The following is a 17828-nucleotide window of genomic DNA, read 5'->3' as shown; positions in this document are numbered from 1 at the left end:
TACAGAACTGAGAGCACACGTATGCAAATGAAGGAAGGCAGAGAGGTTCAGCAAGTTGCATGGGTCACACAGCCAACAAGAGTGGAGCTGAGATTTGGATTGAGAAAGACTGGTCCCATATTACCCCTCTATCATGATCCCTGGTATGCACATGCTGCTGATCTGTGGCCTCAACTTTCATCTTTACAGGCCCCTCAGAGGGAATCTGTCACCAACCATGACAGATTCCAAAGATCCCACCTTTTGGCTAATAATGAGCCCTCTAGATTAAACTCTAGATTTTCCTGAGTACCGAGATGATCTATTATATCGCTGCAATCTAGTAACTTTCTTTTTAATTACAAAAATAAACCTTACCCATCTCCCCACTTGGCTTTTTAAGTTTGATAGAAATATAAGATTTGCTATCACTTTTGTTCTGTATTAAAGCATTAACAAGAATGGGTGAGGAAAGTGACCATTTTGTGTTAGAAATAGGAGGAGAATTCGACACTGAAGTGCCACCAGATGTAAGCCTTGTAAAATGAAGCTAAATATGTATATCTACCCATCAGCTTCTAAAAGTTGACAACTTTAACACATTTTAAATTTTAAATTATGCATCACCTACTACTGTGAGAAAACTCATATTTTAGATCAGATTTACACGACAGTGGATTTTTGTAGAGCTCTTCATTGTCTTCGTATGAGAGGGAGGTACAAATCAGAAGTTCAACATAGCACCCTTGAGTCGACACTCAGAGTTGAGTATCTCATCAGAAAAACAACCTATCAGTAGAATCTAATCTATTATTTTTAAATGTTTCCTCTAGTTAATTATCAAGTGATTGCCCAAGTCTTCCAAGGGGGTAAAATGTAGATATCATCAAATTCAACAACATTTTGCACTTACAGAAGGAAATCTACAGGTTTTAAGTAAAACTTTTTGCTTTGATTTGGGGTCCTAGTGAATCAAGGCCTATTTGTATAACATGGACATAAATTATTATTAATACAAGTGTTCACAGCATCTTTTCATGTACCTCGCTCCCCTAGCCTTTTGTTATGCTGACCACAAAAATAGATAGAAATGATTAAACATAGAAATGAGTTAAGGATAGATTAGGTAGATTTCACAAAGAAAAGGGAAAACACAAAAACATAAATCCAGGAAGGTAGAAGAAGAATGGACAGAGGAGAAAAGCAATGAGGCTGATCTGCAGGCTGGGCTGAAGGGCAAGAGCTCGCGGAACAGAGAGAGGAGAGGAGGAGAGTTTGAGACTCTATTGCAACCCATGTAAAAGGAACTGGAAGTAAAATATGTGTCCAAACAAAATGTCCAATATGTTCTGCTGTCCTTTAATTATTGATTCCACCTTTTGTTTTTTCCCCTTGAAGGAGAAGGACTAGATAAAAGAATGTTTTTCTTTTTCTGACTGGTTCTTCTTTGATCCCAGGTTGGGCCAGGGCTGGACCCAGTGGGGCCCTACGTTACATTTCCACTTTTCAAAGGTAGATGTATTTTACACCCTGTGTATTCCATCAGAGAGGAGAAAAATAAAAACATTACCACTGAAGCCTTAGTTAAATAAATTACTTTGTTTTGCAAAGACTAGAGTGAAGCAACATAATTAATTATCTATTAATTCTTTCTTACTGAGAACATTAATAGTTTTTCAGTCTCACACTAATTACCAATATGACTAATGGGCAAAATATGTCAACACAAATTAGAAAACATATTGCCAATGTTGTATTATTGTTAGATTTTTATATTTACTACTTAAAAACATACACTTCTGGCACTTAATAAATCATTATTGCTTTTATCACTTGCCTCATTTGCTCTACCCAGAACTGTAAATTCCTTGAGACCAGGGCCATATTCCATATTAATCTTGGTTTCTACAGCAGCACTTTACTTGTAGTAGATCTTCAATATATAACAATTGAGCAAAATAAGAGGGAAATAAGTGTTTATACAGAAAGGCCTCCCTTATCCAGGTTTCATAGAAAGGTCGTCACAATAACCATGATTAAACACTAAAAAGATAATTTTCAAAGTAATTCACCCCAGATTGATGTACAGTACTGACCTTTAAATCTTTTAAGTTAAAAAAACTATAATTAATTTTTTATATGTACAAGTATTCTCTAAAAGTAAATAACAGCTAATACATAATTCAGACTTAATTGCTACTTCATTCTTTTCAGCTTTGGGTTTTATTAAACAAATTGAATGCTATTAATTATTAATTTATTTTGCAATAATATAAAGCACGCATGTACAAGGGAGAAAAGGGGTAATTATGTAGCTTATGTAGGATCATTTTATGTGGTGATACCCATAAGGCCCGTTCAGTAATAACCTACTCATTAGACTAATTTTTTTTTTTTTTTTTTTGAGGCAGAGTCTCGCTCTGTCGCCCAGGCTGGAGTGCAGTGGCGCGATCTCGGCTCACTGCAAGCTCCGCCTCCCGTTCACGCCATTCTCCTGTCTCAGCCTCCCGAGTAGCTGGGACTACAGGCGCCTGCCACCACATCCAGCTAATTTTTTTGTATTTTTAGTAGAGATGGGGTTTCACGGTGTTAGCCAGGATGGTCTCGATCTCCTGACCTCGTGATCCACCCGCCTCGGCCTCCCGAAGTGCTGGGATTACAGGCTTGAGCCACCGCGCCCCGCCTAATTTTTATTTTTTATTATAATGTAAACTTGTGACATGAAATAACCAATCATGGAGAAAAACCCATCCTCCCAGGCTACAATGTTACCAGTTGGGAGTGTTCACTTTTGCAGAGAGCACCTGATACTTACTGGTCTGGGTTTACATCTGCACAGGGCAGATCTTGATCTCTAAACTTCCGCAGAAGAACATGGGTGAGGTCCAAGTCGTTGCCCGCACTGCTGCTGTTCATTGTGAGACAAAGGAAACAATGTGGGATTATTAGTGGCTCCCAACAGAGAACGGAGAACCGGCTGCTGACCTCACATTGTGCCCTAGTCAGGCTGATCCATCTAATGATTCCCAGTAAGTGAGATAAAGCTAATTTTCCACTGTTTTTATGGTAATGCCAAACAAGCAATAAAATTGGAAAATTTATTAACAGTATAGTTTTGCCATCAGATATGCATATTTATAGACTTGCATTCACAGTACATTATTTTCCTTAACATTTTCACTTAATATTATAATACAACCATTTTTCACATATTTGCATGGTTTTTAAAAACACATTTTAAAGGCTACATCATATCATGTTGTGTTAATATATTAACATCTGCAAAACTATGCTCTTAAAGTTGGAGCTCCAGTTGGGTCTGAATATTTGTTCTATTACATAGTCCTGAAATAAAACAATTTCTAAAGTAAGAAATAACATTTGTTTTCTATATGTGAGCTATATGAGCTACATTTTCTTAACAAGAGGTCCTCAACACAGAATCCTATGTGTGCTTTAGGTACACATTAAATTTTACTGGCACGCATCTCAGAAGTCTATTTGTAGTTCAAGCAGCATTACTGAAAGCCAAAACCACCAATACTGAATTTCCTTACTGAAGACACCATAAGCAATAAGACTATTCACGTTACTGTGGGGAGTTGTAGAAACAAACCCTGTATTAAATTTCACACCTCAGTAATAAGACAATCTTGAGAAAATGTAGAGAAAAAGACATTTTAAGATTTTCTAAATTGGACTGAAAGAGAATGAGCTCATTTAATTAATTAAAATTCTAAATTGGTATTTAGAAAAGAGTACAGATTCATTACTTTTCAGAATTTACATTGTGTTATTTATAAAATACTTTTTGAGTAAGAATCTTTGCAAACACTTGTCTCAAAAATTTTAAAAATGACGTATAACCAGCATTATAGATTATATAGATATACCTGGTGACCTCAATTCTTTTTGGAAAGAATTCTTTATAAATTAACAAATATACATAAATGATTCCTTTTAAAGAACTTAAAATACTAGCTACATTGAAGAAATGCAAGCACCAGAGGCTGGGAAGAATAGGGGAGTAAGAGAGATTGGTTAATAGATACAAACATACAGTTATAAAAAAAATAGGTACTAGCGTTCAGTAGCACAGTAGGGTGACTGTAGTTAACAACAATTTATCCTATATTCAAAACAGCTGGAAGATTTGAAATGTTCCCAAAGAAAGAAATTATAAATATTTGAGGTGATAGATATCCTAAATACCCTGCTTTGGTTATTATACATCATATGCATGTATCAAAATATCACATGTACCCCATAAATATGTACAATTATTGTGAGCAATAAAAAAGTTTTATAAGTGAAAATTCCAAAAAAGAAAGAAGAAATGTAAGCAACCACAGAGTAATCTGCAACCACTGATTTCTCTAATTTTTTGTTCACAGACAATAAATAAATGAGCCCAAAATATTTTTCTGAATTGCTATGAGCATTAAAATGTAGAAAGTTCTGAGGTGGAAATGTAGGAGTTTCCAACCACGTCCTGAAGAACAAACGTAAGCTCAGAATGAGAAGAAACTTCTCATTAGGCTACTGTTCAGTGTGACCTGTGACCCTACATATAGAATGGAACATTACAGACTCCCAATTTCTCTAATTCCTTTACTGAGCTCTCTAACATACCAATCTGATACTTTCTTTGCTCAAAATTTATCAATGGCTTCTTGTTACCTATGCATCTTGAAATAGTATTTGAATCCCTCCACAATCCTAGGGCCTGTTGCTCAACATTTCTTCCTGAACACGGCACCCAGTCCAGCCTAGCCAGCGCAGCCCAGCCCAGGAGAACCACTGTTTGATTGGGCAGATCTGCTTTTGAGGGTGCTGATCCCTCTGAGTCAGTATCTCCAACATCCTGGACACTTGATTGGAAGCCATCTCCAGCCTGACCTGGAAACCTTGGTTGGAACACCGATTCCACGACAAGTCCTCCCTGCCTCCTCTGCTCCATTTGTCCTGCCTGGTGGCCTTAGTACACATCTTCACTGGAGTTGAACTGGAGGCTTACCCTTGTTCTCATTACTGGAATGAAGCAATCCTTGAGGAAAAGGCACAATGCTTAGGGTAGGTGTTGGAACTCAGTAGGGTCTCATAAATGATGTGTTGAACAAGTTGTGATATGTTAAAAACACACTGAATTCATTGACCTCATCCTTAATCTCTATCCAATTATTTTACTTCCCTAAATCTGGCCCTTTCTGAACTCTTACCATTCAAACAAAAACAAAATTTAATTGAAAAGATATTGCAATGTATTACATCAAATTAGTATTGTATTTCTGCTGAGGAGGACTTTGTTTCCAGAGAAACTTAAAATGAAAACACCTCTGTGGCATCCAAATCCAGAATAAGTATTTATAGTAAAACACTATCTTCCCCGCTGCATAAAATTTAATAAAGATTTTAAAATATTCGTATGGTTTACAACTGTCCTAATATAATTTCCTACAGCTATGGCCAAAAACACACAACGGTGGAACATGCTGCAATTTACAACAAAGTTATGTGTCCTAAGTAGGCAGTGTGACCTCTGTATAAACAGCCTTCAGGTTTCTAACAAATTAGGAAATACAAGCTTCTTTTTAAAGTATCTTTGTCACCACAAAATTCAAATGCTTTTTCCTAAACTATCCCTCTTTTGTTGCCTTCAAACTCCCGGCTATATTTTAAAGTACATCCCTGTGTTAGAAACACTTGACATCTGTCCTTACTAGACTCTAGAAATTGAAAATTACTACCTGATTCTCGAGGAAGTTCATAAACGGAATCACTCTCTCTAATAATCAACTCTTAAAATTTAATGTGCACCAGAGTGACCCAAGGAGCTTGGCTGAACAAATGCGCACTCCTAATGGGCCTTCCTGGTTAACAAGTCCCCACAGAGCTTCTGATTTAGACGAAGATCAAACCAACCTTGAGATACACTGGGGCATCTGGGAAGACAGCAGCCTGCTCTCTCCCCTTCCTTCCTTCCTTCCTTCCTTCCTTCCTTCCTTCCTTCCTTCCTTCCTTCCTTCCTTCTTTCCTTCCTTCCTTCTTTCCTTCCTTCCCTACACTCTCACCTCCAATCTTTCAACCCCTCCTGATCTAACCAGCTTTTGGTGTTGATAAATTTCTGGTTCCAGGTGAGGTCTTGGGCTCTGTGGGATTTACTGTTGGCCAAGCAAATTCAGGGCCATCATCCCCACAGGCCAGGCCACATATGAATGCAATGTGAAGAACAGGAGCAGAGCATCCAGGGGAAAGGACCAGAAAGGACCCATTCTGGGAAGTGTGCCCCTCAGAGACCTGCAAATCTCCAGTGACCTCAGCCTCCCCTCTCTCGCTGAACCTCAGTAGTCAAGAAAAAGCTTAATTAAAGGAGCTGATGCCTTCTATTCCTAAATGAGACAGAGTATAGGAAGCAAAGGTCCCCACCTCCCTGAACAAAACAGACATGACTGGCAGCCCAGCTGCTGCTCTACATAGGAAAATGTGCTTTGACTTGGAATTTCATCTAGTTGATAGGCAACATCCTTATCTGATCTGTCAAAACAGCAATAACAAACACATGTCCTGGGGTCCCAGCAACCAGAGAAAAACCCAAACAATGCCAATACTTATGAAAAATAAAGGTGCTGCAGGAATACACACTTTAAAGTTAAAAACAAAAAAGAAAAACCACAGAAGCACATGCCTACACAGGACTTTCTCAAACCAAGAAGAATGGCTTCCTGAAGATAATATTAGAGGTAGAAATTGAGTAAGATGATAGCCACTGTATAGATACAAACAGTGATGTATAAGAAATAGCCACACAGAAGGAGGACAAAAAGGAAAAAGAAATCCTCAAGGAAAGATAAAGAATTAAAAGATGGATTTGGAAGACCTTAACATGAGATGTGATAGGAATTCTAAAAGGAGGTAAAGAAAAAATAGGTGTGAAGAAATTAGATTAATAATAGAAGAAAATTACCCTGAACTGACAGGATGTGGTGTCTCACGCCTGTAATCCCAGCACTTTGGGAGGCCAAAGTGGGCAGGAAACCTAAGGTCAGGAGTTCGAGACCAGCCTGGCCAACGTGGTGAAACCTCGTCTCTGCTAAAAATACAAAAATGAGCCAGGTGGGGCGGCACATGCTTGTAATTCCAGGTACTCGGGAGGTTGAAGCAGGAGAATCACTGGAACCCAGGAGGTGGAGGTTGTAGCGAGCCAAGATCACACCACTGCACTCCAGCCTGGTCAACAAAGTGACATCCCGTACCCACCCCCCTAAAAAAATTACCAAAAAAAAAAACTACCTTGAACTGAAAAAAGACTTAAATCCGCAGTTTTGATGAGGAAACAGTAGGGGGAAAAATCCTTTACTCCAAGGATAAAGAAGAAATCTTACACAACTCCAGACAGAAAAAGTCACCTATGAGTGGAAGAGACTCAGATAGACTGCTCAAATCAGACTTCATACCCGGAAGCTACAAAAATAATCCCCCTCATATCACTCCCCAGATTTTAGAACTCCTTAATGCCTCCCTGCACTGTGTTTGCAAAATAAAGTCAGTTCTCCTTAGAATGCCTTATGGTACCTGCCAGAAACCATCAAGGTTTCTGCTAGACTTCTTTCATTACTTTTCACATTTACTCACACTTCTTCCTTTAGAGAGAGTACGAGAGAAGAAACTTTCTCTCCTCCATGTCTGGAAAACACCTATTTATCTCAGAAGAAGCAATTTAGGGGGCATAGCCTTAAAAAAACCTTCTTTGACACCCCAAACAGATCTCATGTGGCTTATGCACAACCCCTGCACCAGGTATCTACCTATAAGACTTGCCCATCTGTTTGTATAGACCATTTCTCTGCTAGACTGTAAACTTTCTGAGGATAGAACTTATGGCCTTCTAAGTGTTTGTGGAATGAGAATTAGAGCCAGGAGGCCTGAAATGGATTCTGGGTCCTGTTTGTGCCAACCAAGGAGTTCACCCAACATCTGTGAGTTCACTCTCTTCACAATGAGAATGTCGTCATCAGGGATTCTCTCTCTCTTTTTTTTTTTTTTAATTTCATCCCACTAAGAGGTATGACTAACAGCAATTCACAAATTACTGAATCTCAGGTGGGTCGAGCTGAAGAATAGTTCACCCAGGGTGAGGGGCCCTGAAGTACATCCTAAATGCATGGTTGGGTAGAGCATGAAGGATATACCTTCAGTCATGGGTAAACATTTTAAAAACGCCTACTCAGTGCTGGACTTTGTCCCCATATAATGTATACATAATTAAGTCAAGCAACTAGTTTCAGCTATTTTGTTTACCATCTATTTTTTCCCACTGGACTGTAAAGGGACCATGGGTGAGTTGCATTGAGAAGGCAGCTTCTGTGCCATGACTGAGAGGAAGAATGTTCTTGGGGTGTCCAACCGGACATGCAAAGTCAGTCCAGAGTTTTGATGTTCCATGACCTGGACGAAGCCTGGTGTGAAGGCAGACCTTGCAGACAAGGGGAGGGCAACCAGGAAATGAGATCAGAGAGGCAACCAGCACTTTGTATGTTATTCTGCCAGAAAAAAGGCTTCCAAGAGCCTACTAGTGAGTGTACTACATCCTCTCCATCCCACTCAGAAGCACAGATGATATATTAGGTCCATCCTAGTATTTACTAAGAATAAGAAGAAAAATAACTTTCATTGTATTTCTTCCAAACAATTGTCCAATTGCTTTCCATTCGTCCTCTCACTGAATTACTGAAACAAAGTGAAGCAGTCACTATCATCTCACGTGATAAAGATGCCACATACATAAAAGGAAGTTGTACATATATGGGGAGAAGAATGTAAATAATTGAAGATGTTCTCTATGAATGTTAACATCACTGGTTCATCAAGGATACATTTGTCACATCCCAGTGACCATTTTGCAAAACCTGGTGGATGATTTTGAGATGACAGAACACCAATGAACATACACCAACAATCACTGTCAGTCTTCAATTAATTTAATTTCTGTTATCCTTCTACATATAACAGAAAAGAGTGAGTTGTACAGAACACCAAGAGATTCTACTATAGGCAAGTGGCCAAGAGATTTGTCAAGTTTAGTGGTATTTGTTAAGGAAGACGTTGGAGGAAATGCTGTGGGTTGAATGATTTCCCTCCAAATGTCATGCCCACTCAGAACCTCAGAATGTGACCTTATTTGGAATGAGTTTATCCAGATATAAATAGGTGAGTTCATATAGAATTAGAGTGGGTACCAAATCCAATATGACAGGTGTCCTTCTAAGAGGGAAATGTGGACACAGAGACAGGCAGGAGGAAGGCCACGTGAAGATGGGACACTGAGACTGGAGTGATGTTGCCACAAGTCAAGGCATGCCAGAGATCACCTGCAGCCACAGAAGCTAAAGAGGCAAGGAAGGATTCTCCCCTGGAGCCTTCAGAGAGGATATGGTCCTGCTGACACTTTGATTTCAGACTTCTGGCCTCCAGAACAGTGAGAAAATACATTTCTGTTAAGTAACTCAGTTTGCGGCGCTTTGCTGTAGCAGCCCTAGAAAACTAAAAATGGCACCCAGTTTCTGCTGGCATGCTAACAGGAGAAGGAGATGGTGACAGTGGGCACTTACTGGCTACATACATCCACTGGCCCTCTTGGGTTCTTAAAGAACTGGTATAGCAACCAGGACTTGGAGTCCTACACTTGCTCCTTCTAGGTCTTTTTCTGGTTGGAGAACTATGAGAAAAAGAGAGAGAGTTTGGGGGTAGGAACAAACTCAGCAGACAGTGGGCCAGGGTCAGGTCTATGTTCAAGGAGGACCCACAGGTTTTTCTAATGCAGTGAACTTAGCAGTGTATTTAGGAGCATCTCCTCTAGTAAGGACTAAGAGCCCCATCCCAGAAGATGAGGTCATGGAGTCTAAATATTCTATATTATTAATGTGTAGAGAGCTGTCTTTCCATGCTCCATTTGTTTGTCTGCTGCCTGTCCAAGTTAATTTCTGGAAGACATTTTTGGTACATTTCATTTTCATTGAGTATTTCAATTTAACAAGGATTTAATGAAAGTAACCATTTCTAGACATGTTGGCAGGAACTAAAGGTACAGATATAAAGGAGGCTTGATCGTTACCCTCCAGGAAGTCTCCCTGAAGGAAGGAAGGCAAGAATCTCCAGCACTAAGTTAAGCCACAGTGACATCCATGCAACAATGACAGACATTCAGTTGAGAGAGCAGCCACAGAGGATCCCTGGAAGGGGGCATCCGAGCCAGATTTTGGAAGTATTCTTATTTTGCTGGGAACATTAGAGTGTATACAGTGGGAGTGGCAGAGGACTGAGAAGAGGAAGGTAGTTTCCATTTCCTTAAACTGGGAGAGATGCAGCAACATCATGTATGATTGTGTCATTCTGAAGTTCAGAGAATGAGATAAAGGGAGTGGCAGAGGCTGCAGAGGCACCAGGAGGACCTGTAGGGTATGCTAAGATGTGCCAATATCATCCCTTGGACAATATGGTGCTGCTCAAGGTTTTGAGCAGGTCCGTCAGGTCTTACCAACCTCAGATGTCTGCAAGCAGGCGCAGCTGTGTTCACACTGTATCTCTCAGAACTGCACCACCCTCCTCTAACTTCTCTGGGGCTGCCCTGTGCTGCTCTCCTCCACCCTGAACAGGCACAGAGGCCCTGCCACCCTTTTCTCACACTTCTTAGTGGGGAGGGAGAATTTCTGGAGCACTCTTAAAACAGTAGTCAGAGAGCAAGTTGATTCAGAATAAAACTGAGTCAGAAGCCTGAGTCATGAATGGCTGACCAGACCCCAAACCAGCACAGATATGCCCCATACTTCTTCTTCTTCCTCACAGTCTATAAAGTCAATGTGCTGTGGAGGTCTGGTCACAAAACAAGCATCTTTACAGCCCTGTGGATGTCATGCCTTCACTCCCCACCTGGCCACCAAAGCATGTGAGTTGGAGACCACTGGAGACTGAGTTGCCAAAGCCCCAGGTTTGTTTGGGCCCAAGATGCTCAAATCCTCTATAAGCTGGCGGGGTGTCATCTGTCCCCTTCATTTGTAGGAGGATTCAGGCAGAAGAGAACCTCTCTGGTGCATTTCTTCTGGTTTGTGCTTTTATGAAGATTTGTATTCTGCAAGAAATTTTTAGCGAATTTAATGTAGATATATAATTGCATTTTCTCAACTCTAACATTTTAGAAGCATGGGGCTCTATTGAGAATTGTCAGAACACTAATAAGATAAGATTTATATGTACCTTTCAAATCAGCACAAAGCTAATGCATTCATGATTTTTGAAAGCTACATGCAGGCCTGAATTACGCACCTATCAACAGGGAGTTACCCTAAGGAGAAAGCGAGGGAGTGTAATGGCAATCCTATATGCTTTCCCAAGGAGACGGTTCACAGATGTTATAAAATGTGGTTGTCCCACATTTGGAGCAGCAAGGATGGGTGCTGAGTGACCACGGGTGGCCTGTGTACACAGGGAGTCAGGAGGACTATGAGATGTGAAAATCTGGGCCCCTTTGTGAATCATTCCTGTGCCAAGATTTAGACCATGGTGCTCAGATTCAATAAAGAAGGAATGGCCACACCATTTATCACTCATACGAGGACACTTGAAAGTGGAAAGAGGCAAGTTTAATACAAATGCAAAACAACAGGGGTTGTCTTCAGAGAAATCAAGGTACACACTCAGAGAGGATCCAGTATGCAGAAGAAAAGTCCTGAATGTCAGTGGAGAGTTCCTAACAAGAGCAGTTACAGCGGCCATAAAATGATAAAATGATGATAGTTGTTCTTCTCCCCCACTAATTTTTGACTATCACTGCAAACATTACTGATAATAGCAAAAAGCAAGAAAATGTTCCATCAATGTGGATGCTCTCTGGTAGCTTTTCACTTTTTCCTCATAAGTAACTAAACTACCATTCTACTAAAATAAAAACTGAGAAAATGTAAGCTTATTCCTTTCTCTTTAGACAGAAATTAACCATTAGAAGTGGGGCACTTGCAGTCACTGATGGAGCAGGTACTCTATAGCCTGTGCAGGCAGGACTCCTCTGTAAGGATGAGAAAATAAACCTCCAGATATGTGAATGCCTCTGTTTCATAATTTAAGTAACATTATGAAAAATTAGAACAAACAAATATCTTACTTTAAAATAGTAACTCTTAGAAACAGAAGAAAATATTAAAATATCTTAATTCTCAGACTCAAAATAATTTTGAAGTGCATTACTTCAATAACAAATGAATACTGGGAGAGTAGGAAAAATGCTTTCAAATGAAAAATGTAATCGTCAAATTAATAATGCAGTAGAGAAAGTGAATGGTTATTTGAAGTCAAGTGAAAATGGTATCAGTGAAATAAACACCATGTAGAGAAATTCTCAACAGTCTCAGAAGAAAAAGGCAAGAGGTAAAGTCGAGAGAGGGGAGAGGGTGAAGGAGAAGACAGTTAGAAGCAAAATATGATGTGGAAATACACATATAGATGATGCTTAATATGTTCAACATGTAAAGTAAAATTTTAAATAACCAAAAAACTTTGAAAATATTCAACTTCAATAGTAATCAAAGAGCTGCCTAATAAAGCAATGAAATATCAGGTTTGGACTATCAAAACTATTAGTTGGAGTTTAGAGAACTGAACTTCCTTTCTCCCACTAAACTAGGGGTTTTGGTTTGTTCTAATTACACATATAACTACCACCTAGAACAGTACCTAGCATGTAGTAAGTGCACCATAAATATCTGTTGAAGAAAATAATCGATGACTTTATAAGACTGTTAGTTGGTACACATTTATAAGGGTAATTTGGCAATATCTACCATAAAAATACTGATGCCTTTGCCCCCCAAAATTCTACCAGAAATGTATGATGGTAAGAATAAGTAGTCACATAAATCTAACTAAACAAAGATTCTTATACAGCATTGCCTATAATAGGAAAATAAAAACAAATAAATAAACCTTTATATGCCCCTAAAAAGAGATTGTTTAAATAAATTAATGTGCCTCCAACAACATACGACTAAAGAATCATTCAGTAGTCAGGGTACTGCAGTTTTCATGAGTAAAGTGGTTGTACTGATACACAAAATAAGAGATACAAAAATATTATGGAGTGTAAAAGAGTTGCATAGGGTATTATAGTGTAATTTTATTGTGATAAAAAACACAAATGCATGTAGATACAAGTATTATGTATATCATGCGGCAGATTATCCCGATAGGTTTACAGTAGATATCTCTGGTAAAATTACGTGTGATTGTTTTTTATTTTATTTTTTGGCTAGCCTGTGCTTTGTATTATTTTCTTCAAGAAACATATTTTATAATCAAAAGACTCAAAATAGTGACAGCTCTTTTATAGTTAAGGAGTGTGACAAGAAGGGAACAAACTGAAGAGTTTACCATAGATTTTTACTTTGTACCTGTATTTGTTTAAATCTAATTCCAAATTACACATCACTACAAAAATTACACAAATATTAGTAGGCTCTTAGAGATTAGCTGGTTATTTTAATAAGCATATATATTTGACAAAAGCAGGACACTGTCCTCTTAGTTGTTTTCATGATGAAAAGCCTAGCCAGTATGCTTGTGCAGTTGTAAACCAGTCATTTGTCTCCCCATCCCAACTGTGAAAAATTATAGCAACCTTGAAGACGATTCTGCATGTTCAATGTAGTAATGTCTGGGATCACAGTCATGACCGTGTCCGGCAGGAGGCGGGCCTCCCTGACTCTGCACAGATTGTCCCGAATCTAGAGAGGAGCCCGCTAAACTAAGGCAAAGGAACTTAGGGGATGGGTTTCCATTTTAGGTCCCCAACCCTTGTGTATGAATCTGCAACCCAGAAAGCTCTGAGTTCTTTAGTTAATTCATTTGGTGGCAAAAACCCAGGCTCTTCTGAACGCACCGGCAACAGATCCTGCTCGACTGACCCTGGCCTGGGGAGGCTTAGGGCTTCCATTTCGTCCCTGCTGTCAGAGAGGAGTGTACAACCGTGAGGCTGTTGTCCCAGAAACAACTGTGGAGGGCCTTGTGAAATATACCACATATATCTAATATGTTCTAGAATCCTACAAATTCCGGAGTCTATCCAGCCCTCCTGTGGGGCAGGGTGTGCGGGCCCTCTGCAGGTCAGCGGGTCACCACATGCGCCCTTTCGCGCAGGGACTCGGCCACCATGAGGAGGGGTCAGAAGCTCAGGATATTCGGAGGCCAAGCAGCCTCACTGGCCTTAAGCGCCTGCCCTGAGACAGCCTGAGAGGAGCAAGAGTTTCTCCAAGGATCTCCTCGTGAATTCAGACCTCGGAAATAATGAAAACATTTACATTTCAAGTTTTTATCTAGAATTCTCAAAAGTGTCAAAGCTATTGCAATTCACAATCCACCTTGACATAAAGGAACGAAAACAACTTACCTGAAAAAGTAGGTCTCGGCCCGCTGGTAATGTCCAGGTGTGAGTCTGAGGGGAGGGTACTCGGTGGCTAGGGGTCTCACCATGAACAAGCCCATCGCCAAGGCCACGAAGAGGACTGGCAGCAGCAGGTCGGCGAGGGTGCTCTTCCCGGCGCGCAGCGTGTGGCGGAGCCTCCAGGCCAGGAGCGCCGCCACTTGTGCACGGAGCAGAGGGAAGCCCCGCACAGGTGCGGGCCGTGCTGGGGAGCCGCCTGCGAGACGGGCGGGAGGAAGGGCGGCTGGGTCAGTTCCTCATAAGTGACTGCACTTCTTCACTTGCCCTCTCAGTGGCCCTGCGGCATCACGCAGCCATGGGAATGCCACACAGGCCCACCCCATCAGTGGTCCCCTGAGGGTCCCCTTTATGCACACATAAAATGCGGAAACTGGGCCTTGGGCGGGAAGCCTGAAATGCAAGAGGAAGTCTCTCGGGGCAACGCGTGGCAGGAGCAGGGCGTGTGCGCTCCGCTGCGCTTAGACTGGACGACACATCTACGCTGCCCCTTTGCTTCCTCCTCCCCTCTTCCACAGTCCTTTTTTCCTCTCTGTTCTTAACTCCAGGTCGTTCCTGGGAAAACCCCAGATTACGTGCGGCTCGGGATTCATTCAGGGAATAACCCCACGGCCTGCTTTTCCTCAGTTCCACCATCCCTGCTCCCCTGCGCCTTCCACTTCCCCGCAGGGCATAGGAGAGCCCGGCGCCTGCCCCCTGGGCCTCGCTGCTCCCGCTTCCCTGCTCTGCGGGACACAGCGAATGTGAAAACATCCTCAGCTATCAGAGCGGTCCACAAGCAAAATTCGAAAGGAAAGCGTGAGCTGTGCATCACTGATCTGCTGATCATCCAGCCACGCTCCCTCAAGAGTGATCCTTTGGGGCCTCTACCAGCGAATCTCAGTAAATCTGGAGTTGAGGTTGCACGTTCCAAACAAGCTATGGAGAGCAGCTTTTCTGTCCACTGTGAGGATGAGAAGCTGGGAGCAGAGGCAGACGCGGCCCATGGACTGCAGTCTTAAACCACGTCCAAAGCAGGACTCACCCGGATCAATCAGCTGTGGTGATAGTTTTTCTCAGTGATCGACTCTAAAGTACTCCAGAAAATCCAGTACGAACTATTTCACAAGAAAGGCAGTCTTATAAAGAACAGATGTACTAAACAGATTGCACTGCTCACAAATATCAAACTGAAACACAGTTAATAGGGAGCAGCAAACAAATCTGAAGATCCAAAAGAGAACATTTTTAAAGCTGTACCATGTGAAAGAGAAATCATTTGTCATAGCATTGAGAAGAGAGTTGTAGAGGCATCATGGGGATAACAATGCATATCTGAGAAAACTCCTTCATTTGGGATATTTACTGAGTGCCCAGTGTGTGCAGGTGCTGGGCTCTTTGGTTTCTGTCCCCAACATAGGGGTTGAGATGAAAATGTAAAGAAATAACCCAGCACAGTGTAACAAAGTGTCAGGCTGGAAAGAGTCAGTACCAAGGAGTGAGTCCTTGGGATGTTGAGGAAAAAGAGAAACAGGCCCAGTGGCTCGGACGTTCAGGTGGAATCCTTGAGATCCCTGGGAGTTTACAGGCAGAAAAGAAAATATGGATGTCTAAAGATCAAAACAGGGAGGTATAAATAGGCCTGTCATTCTCTGTGAATAGCAAGGGAGCAGAATGTGGCACATACGTGTAGCAAGTGGCAGGAGATGAGAGTTAAAGGTGGTCAGAAACCAAGACAAGAAAGACCCGCACACCCATTTTTAAGGATTTCAGGGTTTGTGCTGGACAGAAGACTTTCAAACCCAGAAGTTGCTTGGGCTGAGTCACATGTTAGACTTCCAAATTATAAGGCAAATTCATGTTTAATTTTAATGAGTAAAGTTCTAATGAGGATGAGGCATTAGGTGGTTAAAGCAGTGGTTTCTAAACCAGGCTGCCTATCAGATTCACCAGGGAACACTTTAAATGCTGGTTGCCAGGCCCTATCTCAGAAAAAAAATCCCAATCTCCAGAGACTCAGAGTTAAAAATGTGTTTTTATAACTTCCCAGAAGATAAAATTCTCAGCCAGGCTATGGAACCACTGATTTAATGCATTTATCAATGGTGAGCCACATACAGCTCTCATAAAGCAGTTATTAAGTCAGCATATAGAGAGATTATACTGCTAGGAAAAAGTATGTCATTAAACTAAATTTGACATATATATATATATATATATATATATATATATGTATGAATTATCTATGAATTATCTAACTCAAGCTAAAATAACTGGGATGTTTTTGGATGCCCATCCCTGGATTTCTAAAAGTAATTATTGAGATAATTACTTGATATCTTCACAGTCCTTTGACTAAGAAGCTCTTTCTCTGACAAGGTAAAATGCCATACTTTGTTCAGGCTTAAAAGGAATTGAATAGCCACAGTTTACCAGATGTCACAACCCACAAATTAGCCTTTATGTAGCAGCTTTTGACATTTACATCTAGCCACCCATTCTTAGCTGTCTGCCAAACTGTGCACTTTCTCATATTTGTGTACAGCAGGGAAATGGCTGTAAATACCTGTTTATTTGACAGAAGAGATTTTTGTTAAGTGATACAAAACTGACATGACTAAATGGGTATTGGATATCTACTCAGCAATTTACTCTGGTAACAGAGAAGCTATAGAGCAGACTCAGAGGGTGGTGATTTACGTGCACGCTGACCTGGCTCATTGAGAACAATCATCAGAGCCACTGTGGGGTGGGGAACATTCAATTTTTTAATCCTGGATTTGAATCTAATCTCAGCCACCAACATATCATGTGGATTCTGGAACATTATTTAACCTCTCTGAATGTCATCTCCTCACTTGCAAAGAAGAGATTTGTAATATTTTCCCTCTATGTAATGAAAATTATTATTAGAACAATTATTAAACTGCCAGAACAGGCGTAATGTTGACCTGGAGTCATAGTAAATGTTCATCAGACAGCCTCAATAAGTCTGTGGGGAAAGATGTTTCTCATATTAAGAAGAATAAATTTTCTCCACCTTCCCATATATGTTAATTGGACATAAATGAGAAAAATAAAGGGCTAATATAGTTTGTGGTTATGAATCAACCACCAATCAAATATTCATGGCTTAACTCATGAAAGTATTCACATGAATAATTTAACAGACAAAATTAAAATGCTGAGCCAAATTGTTATGAATTGCCTTCTTTGACTTATGAGTGCAATTACATTCAAGGACTCTAGTTTCATCCATAATCATGCAGTCCCATTTACCCTGTTGCTTGGGAAGAATGTCCAAAGAATTTTTTTTTCTTTTTTTGATCAGTTGGTTGCAAGTTTTCAAACGTTAACACCTATGAGAAACAGCTTAAATATCAAAGTC

The 17828-nt window shown here is 40.6% G+C and overlaps 1 protein-coding gene across 1 annotated transcript in view; it reads right to left on the bottom strand.

Moving 5' to 3' along the window:
* ABCA13 (ATP binding cassette subfamily A member 13) overlaps window positions 1-17828 on the bottom strand; it is a 520700-nt gene that overhangs the window by 197746 nt on the left and 305126 nt on the right. Inside the window, exons 43-44 of the mRNA XM_010374424.2 lie at window positions 14411-14660; window positions 2795-2884 (exon numbers count right to left, since the gene is read on the bottom strand). Coding sequence (XP_010372726.2) covers window positions 2795-2884; window positions 14411-14660 — 340 coding nt within the window. The remainder of the gene's footprint in view (window positions 1-2794; window positions 2885-14410; window positions 14661-17828) is intronic.

This window comes from Rhinopithecus roxellana, chromosome 6 (genome assembly GCF_007565055.1).
Source record: "Rhinopithecus roxellana isolate Shanxi Qingling chromosome 6, ASM756505v1, whole genome shotgun sequence".
Lineage (NCBI taxonomy): Eukaryota > Metazoa > Chordata > Mammalia > Primates > Cercopithecidae > Rhinopithecus > Rhinopithecus roxellana.
Note: the sequence above shows the minus strand (reverse complement) of the source record. Positions and strands in the feature narration are given on the sequence as shown.